The sequence below is a fragment of the Mustelus asterias genome, chromosome 1, assembly GCF_964213995.1.
Source record: "Mustelus asterias chromosome 1, sMusAst1.hap1.1, whole genome shotgun sequence".
Classification (NCBI taxonomy): Eukaryota; Metazoa; Chordata; class Chondrichthyes; order Carcharhiniformes; family Triakidae; genus Mustelus; species Mustelus asterias.
The window spans coordinates 199,374,188-199,391,609 of NC_135801.1; the positions used below are offsets into that span (position 1 = coordinate 199,374,188).

The 17,422-nt window shown below is 47.7% G+C and overlaps 1 protein-coding gene across 1 annotated transcript in view; it reads left to right on the plus strand.

Annotated features, from left to right (window-relative positions):
* LOC144480823 (disintegrin and metalloproteinase domain-containing protein 12-like) overlaps nt 1-17,422 on the plus strand; it is a 308,106-nt gene that overhangs the window by 189,601 nt on the left and 101,083 nt on the right. The window contains exon 14 of the mRNA XM_078200476.1: nt 12,120-12,315. Coding sequence (XP_078056602.1) covers nt 12,120-12,315 — 196 coding nt within the window. The remainder of the gene's footprint in view (nt 1-12,119; nt 12,316-17,422) is intronic.

Genomic DNA, 17,422 nt, shown 5'->3' on the forward strand with positions numbered 1-17,422 from the left:
GGTCCTGGGTACGTCAACCAGGCTGGTAAAGATATCCCCGAGGAAGACTTCCGAGGGAATGAGAACATCCTCTCATGGGGAGTAGCATTGGTTGCCGTACACAGGAGGGAGCGAATAGAGTGAAGCGCATCAGGGAGGACCTCCTGCCAACGGGAGACTTGAAGACCTTTGGGTTTCAATGCCAATAGGACAGCCTTCCAGACTGTAGCATTCTCTCGTTCCACCTGTCCATTACCCCTAGGGTTGTAACTCGTGGTCCTACTAGAGGCAATCCCGTATGAGAGCAGGAATTGCCTCAAGTCATTGCTCATGAACGACGAGCCCCTGTCGCTATGGATATAGCTGGGGTACCCGAACAGGGTAAAAAGATCACGGAATGCCTTGATCACCGTGGCAGCTGACGTGTCCGAGCAGGGGACAACAAACGGGAACCGGGAGTCCTCATCGATTATGTTCAGAAAGTACACGTTCCGATCTGTTGAGGGAAGGGGGCCCTTAAAATCCACACTCAGCCTCTCGAAGGGGCGAGTGGCCTTGACCAAATGTGCCCGGTCAGGTCGGTAAAAGTGCGATTTGCATTCCGCGCAAAGCCGACAGCTCCTTGTCACCGACCTGGTGTCCTCCACCGAGTAAGGCAGGTTGCGGGCTTTGACAAAGTGGTAGAGCCAAGTGACCCCAGGATGGCACAGATCATTATGGAGGGCGTTCAAGCGTTCCCCTGAATACTAGCGCATGTTCCGCGCGAGAGGGCATCCGAGGGCTCATTGAGCTTCCCTGGACGATACATGATATCGTAGTTATAGGTGGAGAGTTCAATTCTCCACCGCAAGATCTTGTCATTCTTGATCTTGCCCCTCTGCGAGTTGTTGAACATGAATGCCACGGACCGCTGGTCCGTGATCAGGGTGAACCGTTTTCCCGCCAAGTAATGGCGCCAGTGTCTGACGGCCTCCACAATGGCCTGGGCCTCCTTCTCCACCACTGAATGCCGAATTTCGGGGCCTTGGAGGGTGCGAGAAAAAAATGCGACGGGCCTGCCCGCCTGGTTAAGTGTAGCGGCCAGGGCGAAATCAGATGCATCGCTCTCCACCTGAAAGGGGATGGATTCGTCTACCGCGTGCATCGTGGCTTTCGCGATGTCGTCTTTCAATTCCTTGAGGGCCCATTGGGCCTCTGGCGTGAGTGGAAAAGTCGTGGACTTAATAAGCGGACGGGCTTTGTCCGCGTAGTTGGGGACCCACTGCGCATAATAGGAGAAGAAGCCTAGGCATCTTCTCAGTGCTTTTGCGCTAGCGGGCAAGGGAAGTTCAGCAAGGGGGCGCATACGGTCTGGATCAGGGCTAATGACCCCGTTTTCCACCACGTATCCCAGGATGGCGAACCGGCGCGTACGGAATACACACTTCTCCCTGTTGTAGGTCAAGTTCAGGCGAGATGCAGTGCGTAAGAAGTTCTGGAGATTTGTGTCATGGTCCTGCTGATCACGGCCGCAGATGGTGACATTATCTAGGTACGGGAAGGTAGCCCGCAGCCTGTTCTGGTCCACCATTCGGTCCATAGCACGCTGGAAGACCGAGACCCCATTGGTGACACCAAATGGAACCCTAAGAAAATGATACAAGCGACCATCCGCCTCAAAGGCCGTGTATTGTCGGTCCTCTGGGCGAATGGGGAGTTGGTGGTAGGCGGACTTGAGGTCTATGGTGGAGAACACCCGGTACTGCGCAATCTGATTGACCATATCAGATATGCGCGGGAGGGGATACGCATCCAGCTGCGTATATCGGTTAATGGTCTGACTGTAATCAATGACCATCCGGGATTTGTTCCCGCTCTTGACCACCACAACCTGTGCTCTCCACGGACTAACACTGGGCTGTATGATCCCTTCTTTGAGGAGTCGCTGAACCTCAGATCTGATGAAGATCCGATCCTCAGTGCTGTAACGCCTACTTTTAGTAGCGATGGGCTTGCAGCCTGGTACCAGATTCTGAAATAAAGAGGGTGTGGTGATCTTTAACGTAGAAAGATTGCAGGCGGGGCGCGTTGGGCAATTTGGAGACTGCAGCTGTTCTCCCACTGCCAGCGAAGGGAGTGGCCCACCGTACTGTAGGATCACACTCCTCAAGTGGACCATGAAGTTTAGTCCGAGAAGAATTGGTGCGCAAAGATACGGCAACACAAGGAGCCTGAAACGCTCGTAAATTGTGCCTTGTACTTTCAAGGTTACCACACAACGTCCTAGCACAGCGACAGACCGGGACCTTGATGCCATAGAGATTGTCTGTTTGGCAGGTTGAATCTGGAGTCCACACCTCTTCACAGTGTCAGGGTGGATAAAGCTCTCAGTGCTCCCGCTGTCAAACAGACAATAAAGCACATGATTGTTTACCTGGATATCCATCATTGAACGATCAAGCCTGTGAGGCTTAGCCTGGTCCAGGATGATCGACACCACCGTTGGTCCATGAACGTCACTGCAGGCAGCTGAAGTCGATGCTGAGGACCCCTGCTGGTCGCTCGTGGTCATCGTCGACCAACATGGCCGCCCCCATGAATCGCACATGGGTGAGGGCGCCAAACTCAGCGACCCCTGGTGGTCATACTCCTCCGACTCCGTCGACCGCAATGGCGTTGTCCTGGACTCGCACGTGGACGAACCCCGCGAGGACTTCGACGATGATGGTGATGATCCCAGTTCCGAAGGCTCGCAGGCCGCACTGCCGTTCCTGGGCTTCGATCTGCACACCTTTGCATAATGCCCCTTTTTACCGCATGCGGTACAGATTACCGCTTTAGCGGGACACTTTTGTCGGGTATGTTTTGCTCCTCCGCAGAAATAGCACCGCGGGCCGCATGGGGCTGCAGCCGTCGTCTGGTCCACATGGGAGCACGCCATAACACCGCATTTCAAGCCCGAGGGGCGAGGAGGGATTTGCGACTGCTCCTGCCACGTTGTCTCCACGTGGTCCTCTGGATATAGGACTAAGCTCTTCGAAGCCGACTCGAGCATTTCAGCTAATTCCATGGCCTGGGTAAGATTGAGATTACCCTTTTCTAGCAGTTTGAGACGGATGTATGAAGACCCGACCCCGGCCACAAACGCATCTCGGGCGAGGTCGTACATGCTCTGCTCAGCCGACACAGCTTTGCAGTCACAGTCCCTGGCTAGCTGTAAGAGCTCGTTGGCGTAGTCCTCCATGGTTTCGCCTGACTGCCGACGTCGTGTAGCGAGGAGGTAACGAGCGTGGATCTCGTTAGGAGGTTTCGCATAGCGCTTCTTTAGAAACTCGAGGGCCCTAGGGTAAGTGGTGGCCGCACAGATCGCGAGGTAGACTGTGTCGCTTACCCTCGCATGGAGGACCCGGAGTCTGTCATCATCTGTGGTGACCGCTGCGGAGGCTGCTAGGTAATCTTCAAAACACTTCAGGCAGTGGTCGAAGGTGTTAGAAGCGCCCACGCACGTGGATCTAGCGTCAGACGTTCTGGCTTGAGGATTTGCTCCATACTCTCCTTTCTTTATTTCTTCCGTCGTGAGTTTAATTTTAGTTAATAAAATTGATGCGCATCAATTGGACACAAGGCTCGAAGCTTCAGTAAAAGGCTTTTATTAACTAACAATGGAACTATCAGAACTTTAACACACTATCCCAGACTGAAGGGGTCCCGTCCGAGCAGGGAGTCTTATACCTCTCCCAGGAGGCGGAGCCCGACTGGGATGTGCCACAACAGTAACAAACACAGGTGTAACAATCCCACCCTAACCCAACAGCAACATCAGTACAATCCCACAGTAACCTATATACATTTCTGTAGTACTGGCCAGCCCTGGCTCAGTACTATCCAGTGGGAACCAACGATGGTTCACCACAGTGGGTGTTGCTGAACAGCCTCCAGAGGAGTCAGCTTCATTGGGTAGGATACTCTTGCTGGCAGAAACTGCTTCTTTGTGTCTTACCAGTTGGATGTGAAACAGCAGACTTGTTATGTAAACCAAAAATGTAATTTTAAACTGTCCAAAACGTACTTGGGCCAATGACGTCAAAAGGGATGTTTATCGAGCATCTGGAATTGGCTTTGATTACAACACTGATAATGTCTCAGTCACAAGTTGTTGAAAGGACTGGGGAACTATGTTGAGGGACTGGTATTTAGGAAGCAAATATCTGAGTCGACCCACTGACTCTGCTAGCAAGGTACGCCTATCAATTTATTTTATTATTTGTTCAAAGGATATGAGATTTGCTGGCTAGGACAGCATTTATTGCCCATCCCTAATTGTCCTTGAAAGTTGGTGGTGAGCTGCCTTCTTAAACTGTTGCAGCCTGTGTGGTGTAAGACCATGAGAACATTAGATATAGGAGCAGAATGAGGCTGATATTTTTCTCATTCCCATTCTCCTGCCTTTTCCCCATAACCCCTGATCCCTTTATTAATCAAGAACCTATCTATCTCTGTCTTAAAGACACTCAATGACCCGGCCTTCACAGCCTTCTGCGGCAAAGAGTTCCACAGATTCACCACTCTCTGGCTGAAGAAATTCCTCCTCATCTCTGTTTTAAAGGATTGTCCCTTTAGCCTGAGGTTGTGCCCTCTGGTTCTAGTTTTCCCTACTGGTGGAAACATCCTCTCCACGTCCACTCTATGCAGGCCTCGCAATATCCTGTAAGTTTCAATAAGATCCCCCCTCATCCTTCTAAACTCTAACGGGTACAGACCCAGAGTCCTCAACCATTCCTCATACAACAAGCTCTTCATTCCAGGGATCATTTTTGTGAACCTCCTTTGGACCCTTTACAAGGCCAGCACATCCTTCCTTAGATGTGGGGCCCAAAACTGCTCACAATACTCCAAATGGGGTCTGACCAGAGGTTGATACAGAACTACATCCCTGCTCTTGTATTCTAGCCCTCTTGACACGAATGCTAACATTGCATTTGCCTTCCTAACTGCCGACTGAACCTGCACATTAACCTTAAGAGAATCTTGAGCAATAACTCCCAGGTCCCTTTGTGTTTCTGATTTCCAAAGCATTTTCCCAATGGCGTCTGCTGTGGACCTGTTGCGGCTGTAGACAAACTGTAGTGGATCCAGGCAGTCTGGGAGGCTGGAATTGATTCGTGCCATGACTAGCTTTTCGAAGCATTTCATAATGATGGATGTCAGAGCCACCGGCTGATAATCATTAAGGCCGCTGCTAGGCTTTTCTCAGGAACGGGGATGATGGTCACGGACCTGAGTCATGAACTTGGCTGCATTCATGACCTTTTGTAGTTCCAAACAGTCTTGGGCAGAGCAGGAGCCATACCAAGCTGTGATACAGCCAGAAAGAATGCTTTCTATGGTGCATCGCTAAAAGTTGGTGAGAGTCGTAGGTGACATGCCAAATTTCCTTAATCTTCTGAGAAAGTAGAGGCGTTGGTGGGGTTTCTTAACTATAGTGTCGGCATGGGGGGACCAGGACAGGTTTTGGTGATCTGGACACATAAAAACTTGAAGCTGTCAACCATTTCCACTTCATCCCCATTGATGTAGACAGGGGCATGTTCTCCACTACACTTCCTGAAGTCGATGACAATCCCCTTCCTTTTGTTGACATTGAGGGAGAGATTATTGTCACCCCACCAGTTCAACAGATTCTCTATTTCTTTCCTGTACTCTGTCTCACCATTGTTCAAGATCTGACCCACTACGGTGGTGTCATCAGCAAACCTGAAAATTGAGTTGGAGGGGAATTTGGCCACACAGTCATAGGTGTATAAGGAGTATAGTTAGGGGATGAGGACACAACCTTCGGGGCACCAGAGTTGAGGATTATCGTGAAGGAAGTGTTGTTGCCTATCCTTACTGATTGTGGTCTGTGAGTTAGGAAGTTCAGGATCCAGTCGCAGAGGGAGGTGCTGAGGCCCAGGCCACTGAGTTTGGAGATGAGTTTTGCCAGAATAATGGTGTTGAAGGCTGAGCTGTAGTCAATAAATACGAGTCTAACATAGGTTTCATTGTCACTCAGGTGTTCCAGAGTTGAGTGCAGGGCCAGGGAGATGGCATCTGCTGTGGACCTGTTGCGGTAGTAGGCAAACTGTAGTGGATTCAGGATAGTCCAGGAGGCTGGAATTGATTTGTGCCTTGACTAACCTTTCGAAGCACTTCATAATGATGGATGTCAGAGCCACCGGACGATAGTCATTAAGACATGCTGTCTGGCTTTTCTTTGGTACCAGGATAATGGTCGTCTTCTTGAAGCAGATAGGGACCTCACTGTGGTGTAAAGAGAGGTTAAAGATGCCTGCGAATACCTCTGCCAGCTCGTCCACATAAGATCTGAGTGCTCGTCTGGGTACTCCATTCAGGCCAGTCGCTTTCCTTGTTTGATGTTCAAGAAGGCTGATTTGATGTGAGCAGCAAAGTGATTAGCACTGCTGCCTCATTGTCTGTGCAGAGTCTGCACATTCTCCCCGTGTCTGCGTGGGCTTCCTCAGGTATGATTCAAATGACCCACTTTTATCAAGCAAAGTTTGTTTAAGAATATAGTTAACATGTATGGAAAGAAAATTAGCAATAACCTTTATCAATTACAAACAAAAACAAGACAAACATGGTAATGTATAACCCTCAACAAATATATCGAAGACATTCCACTCAAACCAAAACCTTCCATAGAGAAAATCCTTGAAACTGGTTCAACACAGCACAGACTAAAGCTCATGTGACACTGGAACTGAACCCTTTTGTTGGAGAATTGAAAACTCAGTCTTGTAAGTTCTACTAGTCTCTTGATACACCCAGAACAGGTTGAAGTCAGAATAGCTTCCCAGAAGACTGTTTGTGATTTATATAAATGATCTGGAAGAAGGTGTAACTGGGGTGATCAGTAAGTTTGCTGACGACACAAAAATGGCTGGACTTGCAGATAGTGAGGAACATTGTCAGAGGCTACAGAAGGATATAGATAGGCTGGTAATTTGGGCAAAGAAATGGCAGATTGAGTTCAATCCAGATAAATGCGAAGTGATGCATTTTGGTAGAACTAACGTAGAGGGGAGCTATACGATAAATGGCAGAACCATAAAGGGTGTAGATACGCAGAGGGACCTGGGTGTGCAAGTCCACAGATCCTTGAAGGTGACGTCACAGGTGGAGAAGGTAGTGAAGAAGGCATATGGCATGCTTGCCTTTATAGGACGGGGCATCGAGTATAAAAGTTGGAGTCTGATGTTGCAGTTGTATAGAACATTGGTTCGGCCGCATTTGGAATACTGTGCCCAGTTCTGGTCGCCACACTACCAGAAGGACGTGGAGGCTTTAGATAGAGTGCAGAGGAGGTTTACCAGAATGTTGCCTGGTATGGAAGGGCTTAGTTATGAGGAGAGATTGGGGAAACTGGGGTTGTTCTCACTGGAAAGACGGAGGATGAGGGGTGACCTTATAGAGGTGTATAAAATTATGAAAGGCATAGATAGGGTAAACGGTGGGAAGCTTTTTCCCAGGTCAGTGGTGACGTTCACGAGGTGTCATAGGTTCAAGGTGACGGGGGGGAGGTTTAACACGGATATCAGAAGGACGTATTTTACGCAGAGGGTGATGGGGGCCTGGAATGCGCTGCTGGGCAAGGTGATGGAGGCGGGCACACTGGGAACGTTTAAGACTTATCTAGATAGCCACATGAGTGGGAATGGAGGGATACAAAAGAATGGTCTAGTTTGGACCAGGTAGCGGCGCGGGCTTGGAGGGCCAAAGGGCCTGTTCCTGTGCTGTATCGTTCTTTGTTTTTTGTTCTTTGTTCTAAGACCAGGGAGAGACCCTGGTCAAGCCACCAACAGCAGATTCTTTACTCCAGGAAGACAATAAGCCTTTCTTTCAGCTAACCAGCAGAATTTCCAAAAACCAGGGAGTGAGAGAAAGAATGAGAGAGACACTTCTTTCCAGCCTCACATCTCTTCTAAAACTAAACTAAACAGCAGCTCAAAACAGAAGACAAAAGAGCACCTATCACCTGACCTGCCAACCAGTTTTCCTCCGAACAATACAGGGTCAGAAAACTAATCCCAGAAGGTACCTGAGACCCCCATTTAAGCCACTTAAGGAACAATAAAAGGACTCCTCGTAGACAGCTTAGCAACAATGATATCAGCTAGGGCTGAGAGAGCCTGATTTTAAAAAAAATCTTAAAGGTATACTAACATCACACCAGCTTTTAAAGTCTGGACCGCTCTCTCTGCGAGGCCGCTTGATGGATAGAATGGTGCTGTCCTAATATGTCAAGTCCCATTAGACTTCATGATCTGGGTGAACTCCTGGCTGGCGAAAGTCGGTCCATTGTCAGAGACTGGCACCTCCACGGTCCCATGAGTCGCAAATGAGATGCAAAGTTTCTCGGCCTCTATTGTTGTAGTCGCTGAATGTACCCCGTGTACATCCATCCTCTTGGAATGGGCATCCACTGTGACCATGAACATCGAGCCTATGAATGGACCTGCATAATCCACATGGTCTACCTGGCCATTCTCACGGCTGTAGGGGAACTGTTGGCGGCAACTTTTGTCCTTGCTGGCACCAACCCACAAGTGTTGCTATGTCTGTGTCCATTCTGAGCCACCAATCATAATTGCTGGCCAGCACCTTCATTTTGGACGCTCCTGGGTGACCGTGATGTGGTTCAGCAAGTATTGCATGGTGTGGCTGACTCAGGACAACCACTTGTGTCCCCCATAGCAGTATTCTGTCTTCGACCATGAGCTGCTCTTTCCTACTCCAGTAAGGGTGGAACTGGGGATGTACTGACCTTTCCGTTTCACCCGTCAGTACTGAGTGTTTAACTTTTGCGAGGACAGGGTCCTTGTGTGTCCAAAGACGTATGTTATGTGCTGCCACTGGGAGGGTATCCACAAAATTCATGGTCAATACCGTCTCTTCTACTTTGGATGCCATTGGTGGGTTGTCTGCTAAAGTAGCCTACTTAAGGCATCTTCGTTTGCCACTTGACCTCCCGGCCGGTGCTCCAACTGATAGTTGTAAGACACCAATAATAGTGCTCACTGCTGGATAGGAGCCGATGCTATTGGTGGCACCACTCTGTCCTCTCTCATTAGTCCCAGTAACAGCTTGTGATCGGTGACAGTCACAAATTTCTGCCCATAAAGATATTGATTAACTTTCCTCACTCCAAGTATTACCATCAACCCTTCTCTTTCAATATAGGATTACTTTCTTTCTGCTATTGCCAAGCTCCTGGAGGCACCTGCTATTGGGTGTTCTTGTCCATTTGGTAATCTATATGCTAATAGCACCCCGATGCCTTATGGAGACGCATCACAAGTTAACACTAACTCTTTTCTCGGATCTGAATGGACTAAGACATTTAATGATGACAGCTGTTGCTTTATTCTCTTAAAGTCATTCCTGGGTTTGACTCTTTTTAGCAGTTGGTGTAGTGGAACCAAGATGGAGGCCCAGTTTGCTATAGATCTTCCATAGTGCATCACCGGCCCTAGGAACAACCGTTAACTCCTGGATGGACATGGGAGCCGGGACATCTTTAATCCAAAGGACGTAGACCTGACTTGTCTACTTTATAGCCCAGATAGGTCACTTGAGGTATCAGGAAGACACATTTCTCCCTCCTTAACCACACGCTGGCCTTTGGAAAGCGATTAAAGGATGGAATTAGAGGGAATGCTGGGGATCGCTCAAATGAAGTTGCCTCGCTCCAGTGCCACTTTTTTTTCACAAGAACCTCTCCCCCCTGCCCCCGGTTCTGCCAGTATTATGCCGTTGTTTTACCTGCAATGAGAATGTCATCCAGGTAAAAGGCCATCTGAAATAAACATTGCAATATGTTCTCCATTGTCCTCTGGAAGATCGGTCAGGCTGGCGACATCCCAAAAGGTAATCTTGTGTATTGATAGAGGCCCTTAGAGTATTGATCGTGGAATATTTCTGCAAATCCTCATCCAGCTGCGATTGCAAATAAGCATGACTTGTATCAAATTTCGAGAATGAGCCAACTTTACATAGAAATCCTCGATCGGGGAATCGGGTATTTGTCCAGCTGTGAATAATGGTTCGTTTGTTTAAAATCCCCACGAAGACGGACTGAACCATCTGTCTTCAAAATAGGCACGACCGGTACTGCCCATTCCACAAACTCGACAGATTTTTTCATACCTTCTCGTTCCAGTCTTCTCATTTCTGTTTCCACTTTTTTCCTTAAAGCAAATGATACCAGTTTGACTTTGCAAAATCACAGGACTGTGTCCTAATCAATGTGTAATGTCGCTTTGGCTCCTTTTATGGTTCCTATCCTCCTCGGAAAACTTCAGCAGGACTTCACCCAAGTGGCCACTTTCGAACTGGAAGATGTTTACCCAATGCAGGTGGATTCTCTCAACCAGTTTCACCCCATTAGGCTCAGCCCCTCCGCTACCATTAATGGTAATCTAATCAGTTGCTTTTCGTAAGAGACAGAAACAAAGGTCGTAGCCACAACTCTCAGAGGTTCTCCTGTATAAGTCCTCAGTCTTAATTAATGTTAAGGGTTGGAGTCCAGTGTGAATTTCACTGAACACTGATTCTTCAATCACCGATACGGCCGTGCCTGCGTCGCCCTCCATTAATACTGGGTGTTCCTTTAATCTTACGGTTGTCTGTATTGGTTCCGATCTGGACATTGGTGTGCAGTTAAATTGTTCCCTGTCAGATGTAGGAGGGCCTTCCAGGGTGTGAACTCTCCTGGACACCGGCCTTTGTGTCATTTTCCTAAATCTAGGCTCTGAAAGCTTACTTTGCTGCTCTGCCTCCGCACACCGGCAATAATCACAATGCCTCACTGGGCGGGATTCTGAAGGGACTGTTGACTGGTCAAAGCTTGGATTTGCTTTGGGCTGCACTGCGGGTAGACCTGGGTTTACTTGTTTCCGGATCCTTCCTGAGGGAGGCTATGTAATTGGCTGCACTCAAGTGGTGGTCCCTGAATTCAGTCGAACTAGCGTGGGTGTCCACTTCCATCGGGATATCTTGCAACTCATATGCCCCACCCATTTGCCGCCTTGTCCAATATAAGACCAGGTGCAGCTCCTGTTTGCCGTCTGGATGGGGCTCCGCCATCAGGCATGATCGTATAGTCGCATTATTTATCTCACATATGATATCTTAACATCTCATTAAGCATCAACCCAAATTCACAAGCTTCTGCCAGATGGTTCAACCTTGTTCATAGAATCCTGACATGCAGAAGGAGGCCATTTGGCCCATCGAGTCTGCACCGGTCACAATCCCACCCAGGCCCATGCATTTACCCTAGCTAGTCCACCAGACACTAAGGGGCAATTTAGCATGAACAATCCACCTAACCCGCACATCTTTGGACCGTGGGAGGAAACCGGAGCACCCAGAGTAAACCCACGCAGACACGGGGAGAATGTGCAAACTCCACACAGACGGTGATCCAAGCTGGGGATCGAACCCGGGTCCTAGGTGCTGTGGGGCAACACTGCGAACCATTGTGCCACTGTGCTGCTTACATTAACACTGCAATGAAGTTACTGTGAAAATCCCCTGGTCGCCACACTCCGGCGCCTGTTTGGGTACACTGAGAGAGAATTTAGCATGGCCAATGCACCTAACTAGCACATCTTTCAGACTGTGGGAGGAAACCAGAGCACCCGGAGGAAACCCATGCAGACAAGGGGAGAACATGCAGACTCCGCACACATTGACCCAAGCCGGGAATTGAACCCGGGTCCCTGGCGCTGTGAGGCAGCAGTGCTAACCACTGCCACCGTTCTGCCCTGGTACATAATACAATATGTTGTATTATAACTTTCCATGCTTAATAAATGTTTATTGTTTTTGTAAAAGCTCATTGGCACTCCTGTGACTCTGTTGCTCCACATTTTCTAAACTAAAATAAAAGTTAGTCTTTTGAGCCAGGCCTTCCATTCTTGGATCTTCTTGTTCAGTTATATCATTAACTAGAATCGTAACTGTACCGAGACACATTACATCTGACACCTCTGGATATCAGCAAATTCATAAATTTATTTTCCACTCACTTTTACCTCATTAGAAAAATTGCCCAGTTAAAATGTCAGCGAATTCCAGTTGCTGCCTTTGTTCTGCAGTTTCTTCCAGCGGCGACCATTTGTAGACCACCGAGGGGAGAATGTGACTTGCCAGAGTTCTGCAGAGGAAACTCCTCAGACTGCCCCGTCAATGTATTCCTGAAAGATGGACACACATGCAGCAGCGAAAATTTATACTGCAACGATGGGATCTGTCAATCTGCAGATAAGCAATGCCAGGAGATCTGGGGTGAGGGTGAGTACAGGCTACCAGAATCTCCCATCGTCTTACAGCACAGTTACCGTTGACTTCTCTCAAGTGTATGGATGTATTGGATAGATATCTGAGCCTCAGACCACCCACAATTCCCCATGAGTCCTTGGTCCTGATCTTACTGACAGACTCTGAATTAGAGTGAGAGCATGAGACATTCCCACATCCGAGGGCAGGCCCTCATACTGGTCTCTCTGATACCATATGGTATCTTAGCATCTCATTAACCATCAACCCAAATTCACAAGCTTCTGCCAGTCCTCTCAATCTTGTTCATAGAATCCCTACAGTGCAGATTGAGGCCATTCGGCCCATCAAGTCCGCGCCGACCACAATCCCACCCAGGCCTATCCCCATAACCCCATGCATTTACCTTAGCTAGTCCCCCTGACACAAAGGGGCAATTTAGAATGGCCAATCCACCTAACCAACACATCTTTGGACTGTGGGAGGAAACCAGAGCATCCGGAAGAAACCCACACAGATACGGGGAGAACTCCATACAGACAGTGCCTCAAGCCGGGAATCGAACCCGGGTCCCTGGGCTGTAAGGCTACAGTGCTAAACACTGTGCCACCATGCCTTTGTAGTTTCTTGTGGTCTTAGTCGGTAGTTCTTGACTTTTCAGCTGAGTTGCGTAATTAACAGCGATAATATTATGGCAGGCAGTCTGGTATATCACTAGAGAAAATTGAAACCACAGGTAGCCAATCACTTACTCAACTTGCCATAAAAGTTTTTTTAAAATTCATTTGTGGGACATGGGTGTTGCTCATCCCTAGTTGCCCTTGGAGGGCAGTTGAGAGTTAACCACTTTGCTGTGGTTCTGGAGTCACGTGTTGGCCAGACCGGGTAAGGACAGCAGATTTCCTTCCCTAAAGGACATTAGTGAACCAGATGGGTTTTTCCGACAATTGACAATGGTTTCATGGTCATCAGTAGATTTTTAATTCCAGATATTTTTTATTGAATTCAAATTCCACCACCTGCCCTGGCGGGATTCGAACCCGTGTCCCCAGAACATTAGCTGAGTTTCTGGATTAATAGCCTCATGATAATACCACTAAACCATCACCTCCCCCTAAAGTAATGAGATAGGCACAAAGAGTCCCCCCCATGATTATATATAATGAACTGGTTCTTTGACACAAACACCAATCCCCAAGAAATACAATGCATAGAGCTGAGAAAAACAGAATGCTACTCGGTTACTATTCACCCTTGCACTACAACGTGGGCGGCACGGTAGCACAGTGGTTAGCACTGCTGCTTCACAGCTCCAGGGTCCCGGGTTCGATTCCCGGCTCGGGTCACTGTCTGTGTGGAGTTTGCACATTCTCCTCGTGTCTGCGTGGATTTCCTCCGGGTGCTCCGGTTTCCTCCCACAGTCCAAAGATGTGCGGGTTAGGTTGATTGGCCAGGTTAAAAAAAAAATTGCCCCTTAGAGTCCTGGGATGTGTAGGTTAGAGGGATTAGTGGGTAAAATATGTGGGGGTAGGGCCTGGGTGGGATTGTGGTCGGTGCAGACTCGATGGGCCGAATGACCTCCTTCTGCACTGTAGGGTTTCTATGATTTCTATGAATGCAAGTTAATGCAAACTTAAAATAATCTTTAATCACTTACAAATGGAATTGTAGTTCAGCATGACCTTCTGGAAAATTTCAAACCAGACCACTCTCTACTTGATTCGATTTGATTTATTATTGTCACATGTATTAACATACAGTGAAAAGTGTTGTTTCTTGCACGCTATACAGATAAAACACATCGTTCATAGAGAAGGGAACGAGAGAGTGCAGAATGTAGTGTTACAGTCATAGCTAGGGTGTAGAGAAAGATCAACTTAATGCAAGGTAGGTCCATTCAAAAGTCTGACAGCAGTAGGGAAGAAGCTGTTCTTGAGTTGGTTGGTACGCGACCTCAGACTTGTGTATCTTTTTCCCGAAGGAAGAAGGTGGAAGAGAGAATGTCTGGGGTGCATTGGGTCCTTAATTATGCTGGCTGCTTTGCTGAGGCAGCGGGAAGTGTAGACAGAGTCAATGGATGGGAGGTTGGTTTGCATGACGGATTGGGCTACTTCACAACCTTTTGTAGTTCCTTGCAGTCTTGGGCAGAGCAGGAGCCATACCAAGCTGTGATACAACCAGAAAGAATGCTTTCCATGGTGCATCTGTAAAAGTTGGTGAGAGTCGTAGCTGACATCCCAAATTTCCTTTGTCTTCTGAGAAAGTAGAGGCATTGGTGGGCTTTCTGAACTATAGTGTCGGCATGGGGGGACCAGGACAGGTTGTTGATGATCTGGACACCTAAACACTTGAAGCTTTCGACTCTTTCTACTTCGTCCCCATTGATGTAGACAGGTGCATGTTCTCCTTTACGCTTCCTGAAGTCAATGACAATCTCCTTCGTTTTGTTGACATTGAGGGAGGGATTATTGTTGCTGCACCAGTTCACCAGATTCTCTATCTCATTCCTTTCACCACCAAGCTATGAATCTTGCAATACCCCCATCATTTAAGGAAGTGGCGCTGGAAATATTAGATCCATTGGTAGTTATTTTCCAAAGTTCTCTGGACTGGTTCCTACAGATTGGAGGGTGGCTAATGCAAGCCCACTATTCAAAAATGGAGGTAGAGAGAAAACAGGGAACTACAGACCAGCGAGCCGAACGTCAGTACTGGGGAAGTTGCGAGAGTCTATTATCAAGGATTTCATAACTCGGCATTTGAAAGGCAGTGGTATAATCAGACAAAGTCAGCATGGATTTACAATAGGGAAATCCTGTTTGGCAAATCAATTGGAACCTTTTGAGGATATAACTAGTAGAGTTGACCAAGGAGAACCAGTGCATATGGTTTATTTAGATTTTCAGAAGGCTTTCGATAAGGTCTCACATAACAGACTACGATGTGAAGTTAAAGCACATGGGATTGCAGGTAATGTCTTGAGATGGATAGAAAGCTGGTTAGCAGATAGGAAGCAAAGAAACATCGAAACAGAGTGAAGGGCAAGTCGTGCCTCACAAATTTGATTGAATTTTTTGAGGAGGTAACTAAGTGTGTTGATGAAGGTAGGGCAGTTGATGTCATATACATGGATTTTAATAAGGCGTTTAATAAGGTCCCCCATGGTCGGCTTATGATGAAAGTAAGGAGGTGTGGGATAGAGGGAAAGTTGGCAGATTGGATAGGTAACTGGCTATCTGATCGAAGACAGAGGGTGGTGGTGGATGGAAAATTTTCGGACTGGAGGCAGGTTGCTAGCGGAGTGCCACAGGGATCAGTGCTTGGTCCTCTGCTCTTTGTGATTTTTATTAATGACTTAGAGGAGGGGGCTGAAGGGTGGATCAGTAAATTTGCTGATGACACCAAGATTGGTGGAGTAGTGGATGAGGTGGAGGGCTGTTGTAGGCTGCAAAGAGACGTAGATAGAATGCAAAGCTGGGCTGAAAAATGGCAAATGGAGTTTAACCCTGATAAATGTGAGGTGATTCATTTTGGTAGGACTAATTTAAATGTGGATTACAGGGTCAAAGGTAGGGTTCTGAAGACTGTGGAGGAACAGAGAGATCTTGGGGTCCATATCCACAGATCTCTAAAGGTTGCCACTCAAGTGGATAGAGCTGTGAAGAAGGCCCATAGTGTGTTAGCTTTTATTAACAGGGGGTTGGAGTTTAAGAGCTGTGGGGTTATGCTGCAAATGTACAGGACCTTGGTGAGACCACATTTGGAATATTGTGTGCAGTTCTGGTCACCTCACTATAAGAAGGATGTGGAAGCATTGGAGAGAGTACAGAGGAGATTTACCAGGATGCTGCCTGGTTTGGAGGGTAGGTCTTATGAGGAAAGGTTGAGGGAACTAGGGCTGTTCTCTCTGGAGCGGAAGAGGCTGAGGGGAGACTTAATAGAGGTTTATAAAATGATGAAGGGGATAGATAGAGTGAACGTTCAAAGACTATTTCCTCGGGTGGATGGAGCTATTACAAGGGGGCATAACTATAGGGTTCGTGGTGGGAGATATAGGAAGGATATCAGAGGTAGGTTCTTTACGCAGAGTGGTTGGGGTGTGGAATGGACTGCCTGCAGTGATAGTGGAGTCAGACACTTTAGGAACATTTAAGCGGTTATTGGATAGGCACATGGAGCACACCAGGATGGTAGGGAGTGGGATAGCTTGATCTTGGTTTCAGATAAAGCTCGGCACAACATCATGGGCCGAAGGGCCTGTTCTGTGCTGTACTGTTCTATGTTCTATGTTCTGAATAAGTCTTTTTCTGATTGGCAGTCAGTAACTAGTGGGGCTCTGCAGGGATCTGTGCTAGGACCTCAACTGTTCACATTACATATTAATGATTTGGAAGAGGGAACTGAATGTATTATCTCCAAATTTGCAGATGATACAAAGTTAGGTGGGAGTGTGAGCTGTGAGGAGGATGCAGAGATTCTTCAGTATGATTTGGACAGATTGAGTGTGTGGGCATGTGCATGGCAGATCATAGAATCATAGATCCCTGCAGTGCAGAATGAGGCCATTCGGCCCATCGAGTCTGCATTGAACACAATCCCACCCAGACCCTGTTCCCATAATCCCATACATTTACTCTAGCTAGTCCCCCTGACACTAAGGGGCAATTTAGTATGGCCAATCCACTTAACCCGCACATGTTTGGACTATGGGAGGAAACCGGAGCACCCGGAGGTGTGCAGGTACAGCAGCCAGTAAAGAAGGCAAATTGTATGTTGGCCTTCATAGCATGAGGATTTGAATATTGGGACCGCGATGTTTTGCTGCATCTGTATAGGGCGTTGGTGAGGCCACACCTGGAGTATTGTGTGCAGTTTTGGTGTCCTTATCAAGGATTTGGAAAGGATTTGGAAGTTGGTCAGGATTATATTCACTGGAGTTTAGAAGAGTGAGAGGGTATCTCACTAATAAAATTCTAATAAGGTTAGACAGGATAGATTCAGAAAGAATGTTCCCAATGGTGGGGGAGTCCAGAACGACGGGTCATAGTTTGAGGATAAGGGGTAAACCTTTCAGAACTGAGGAGAAATTTCTTCACCCAGAGGGTGGTGAATTTATAGAATT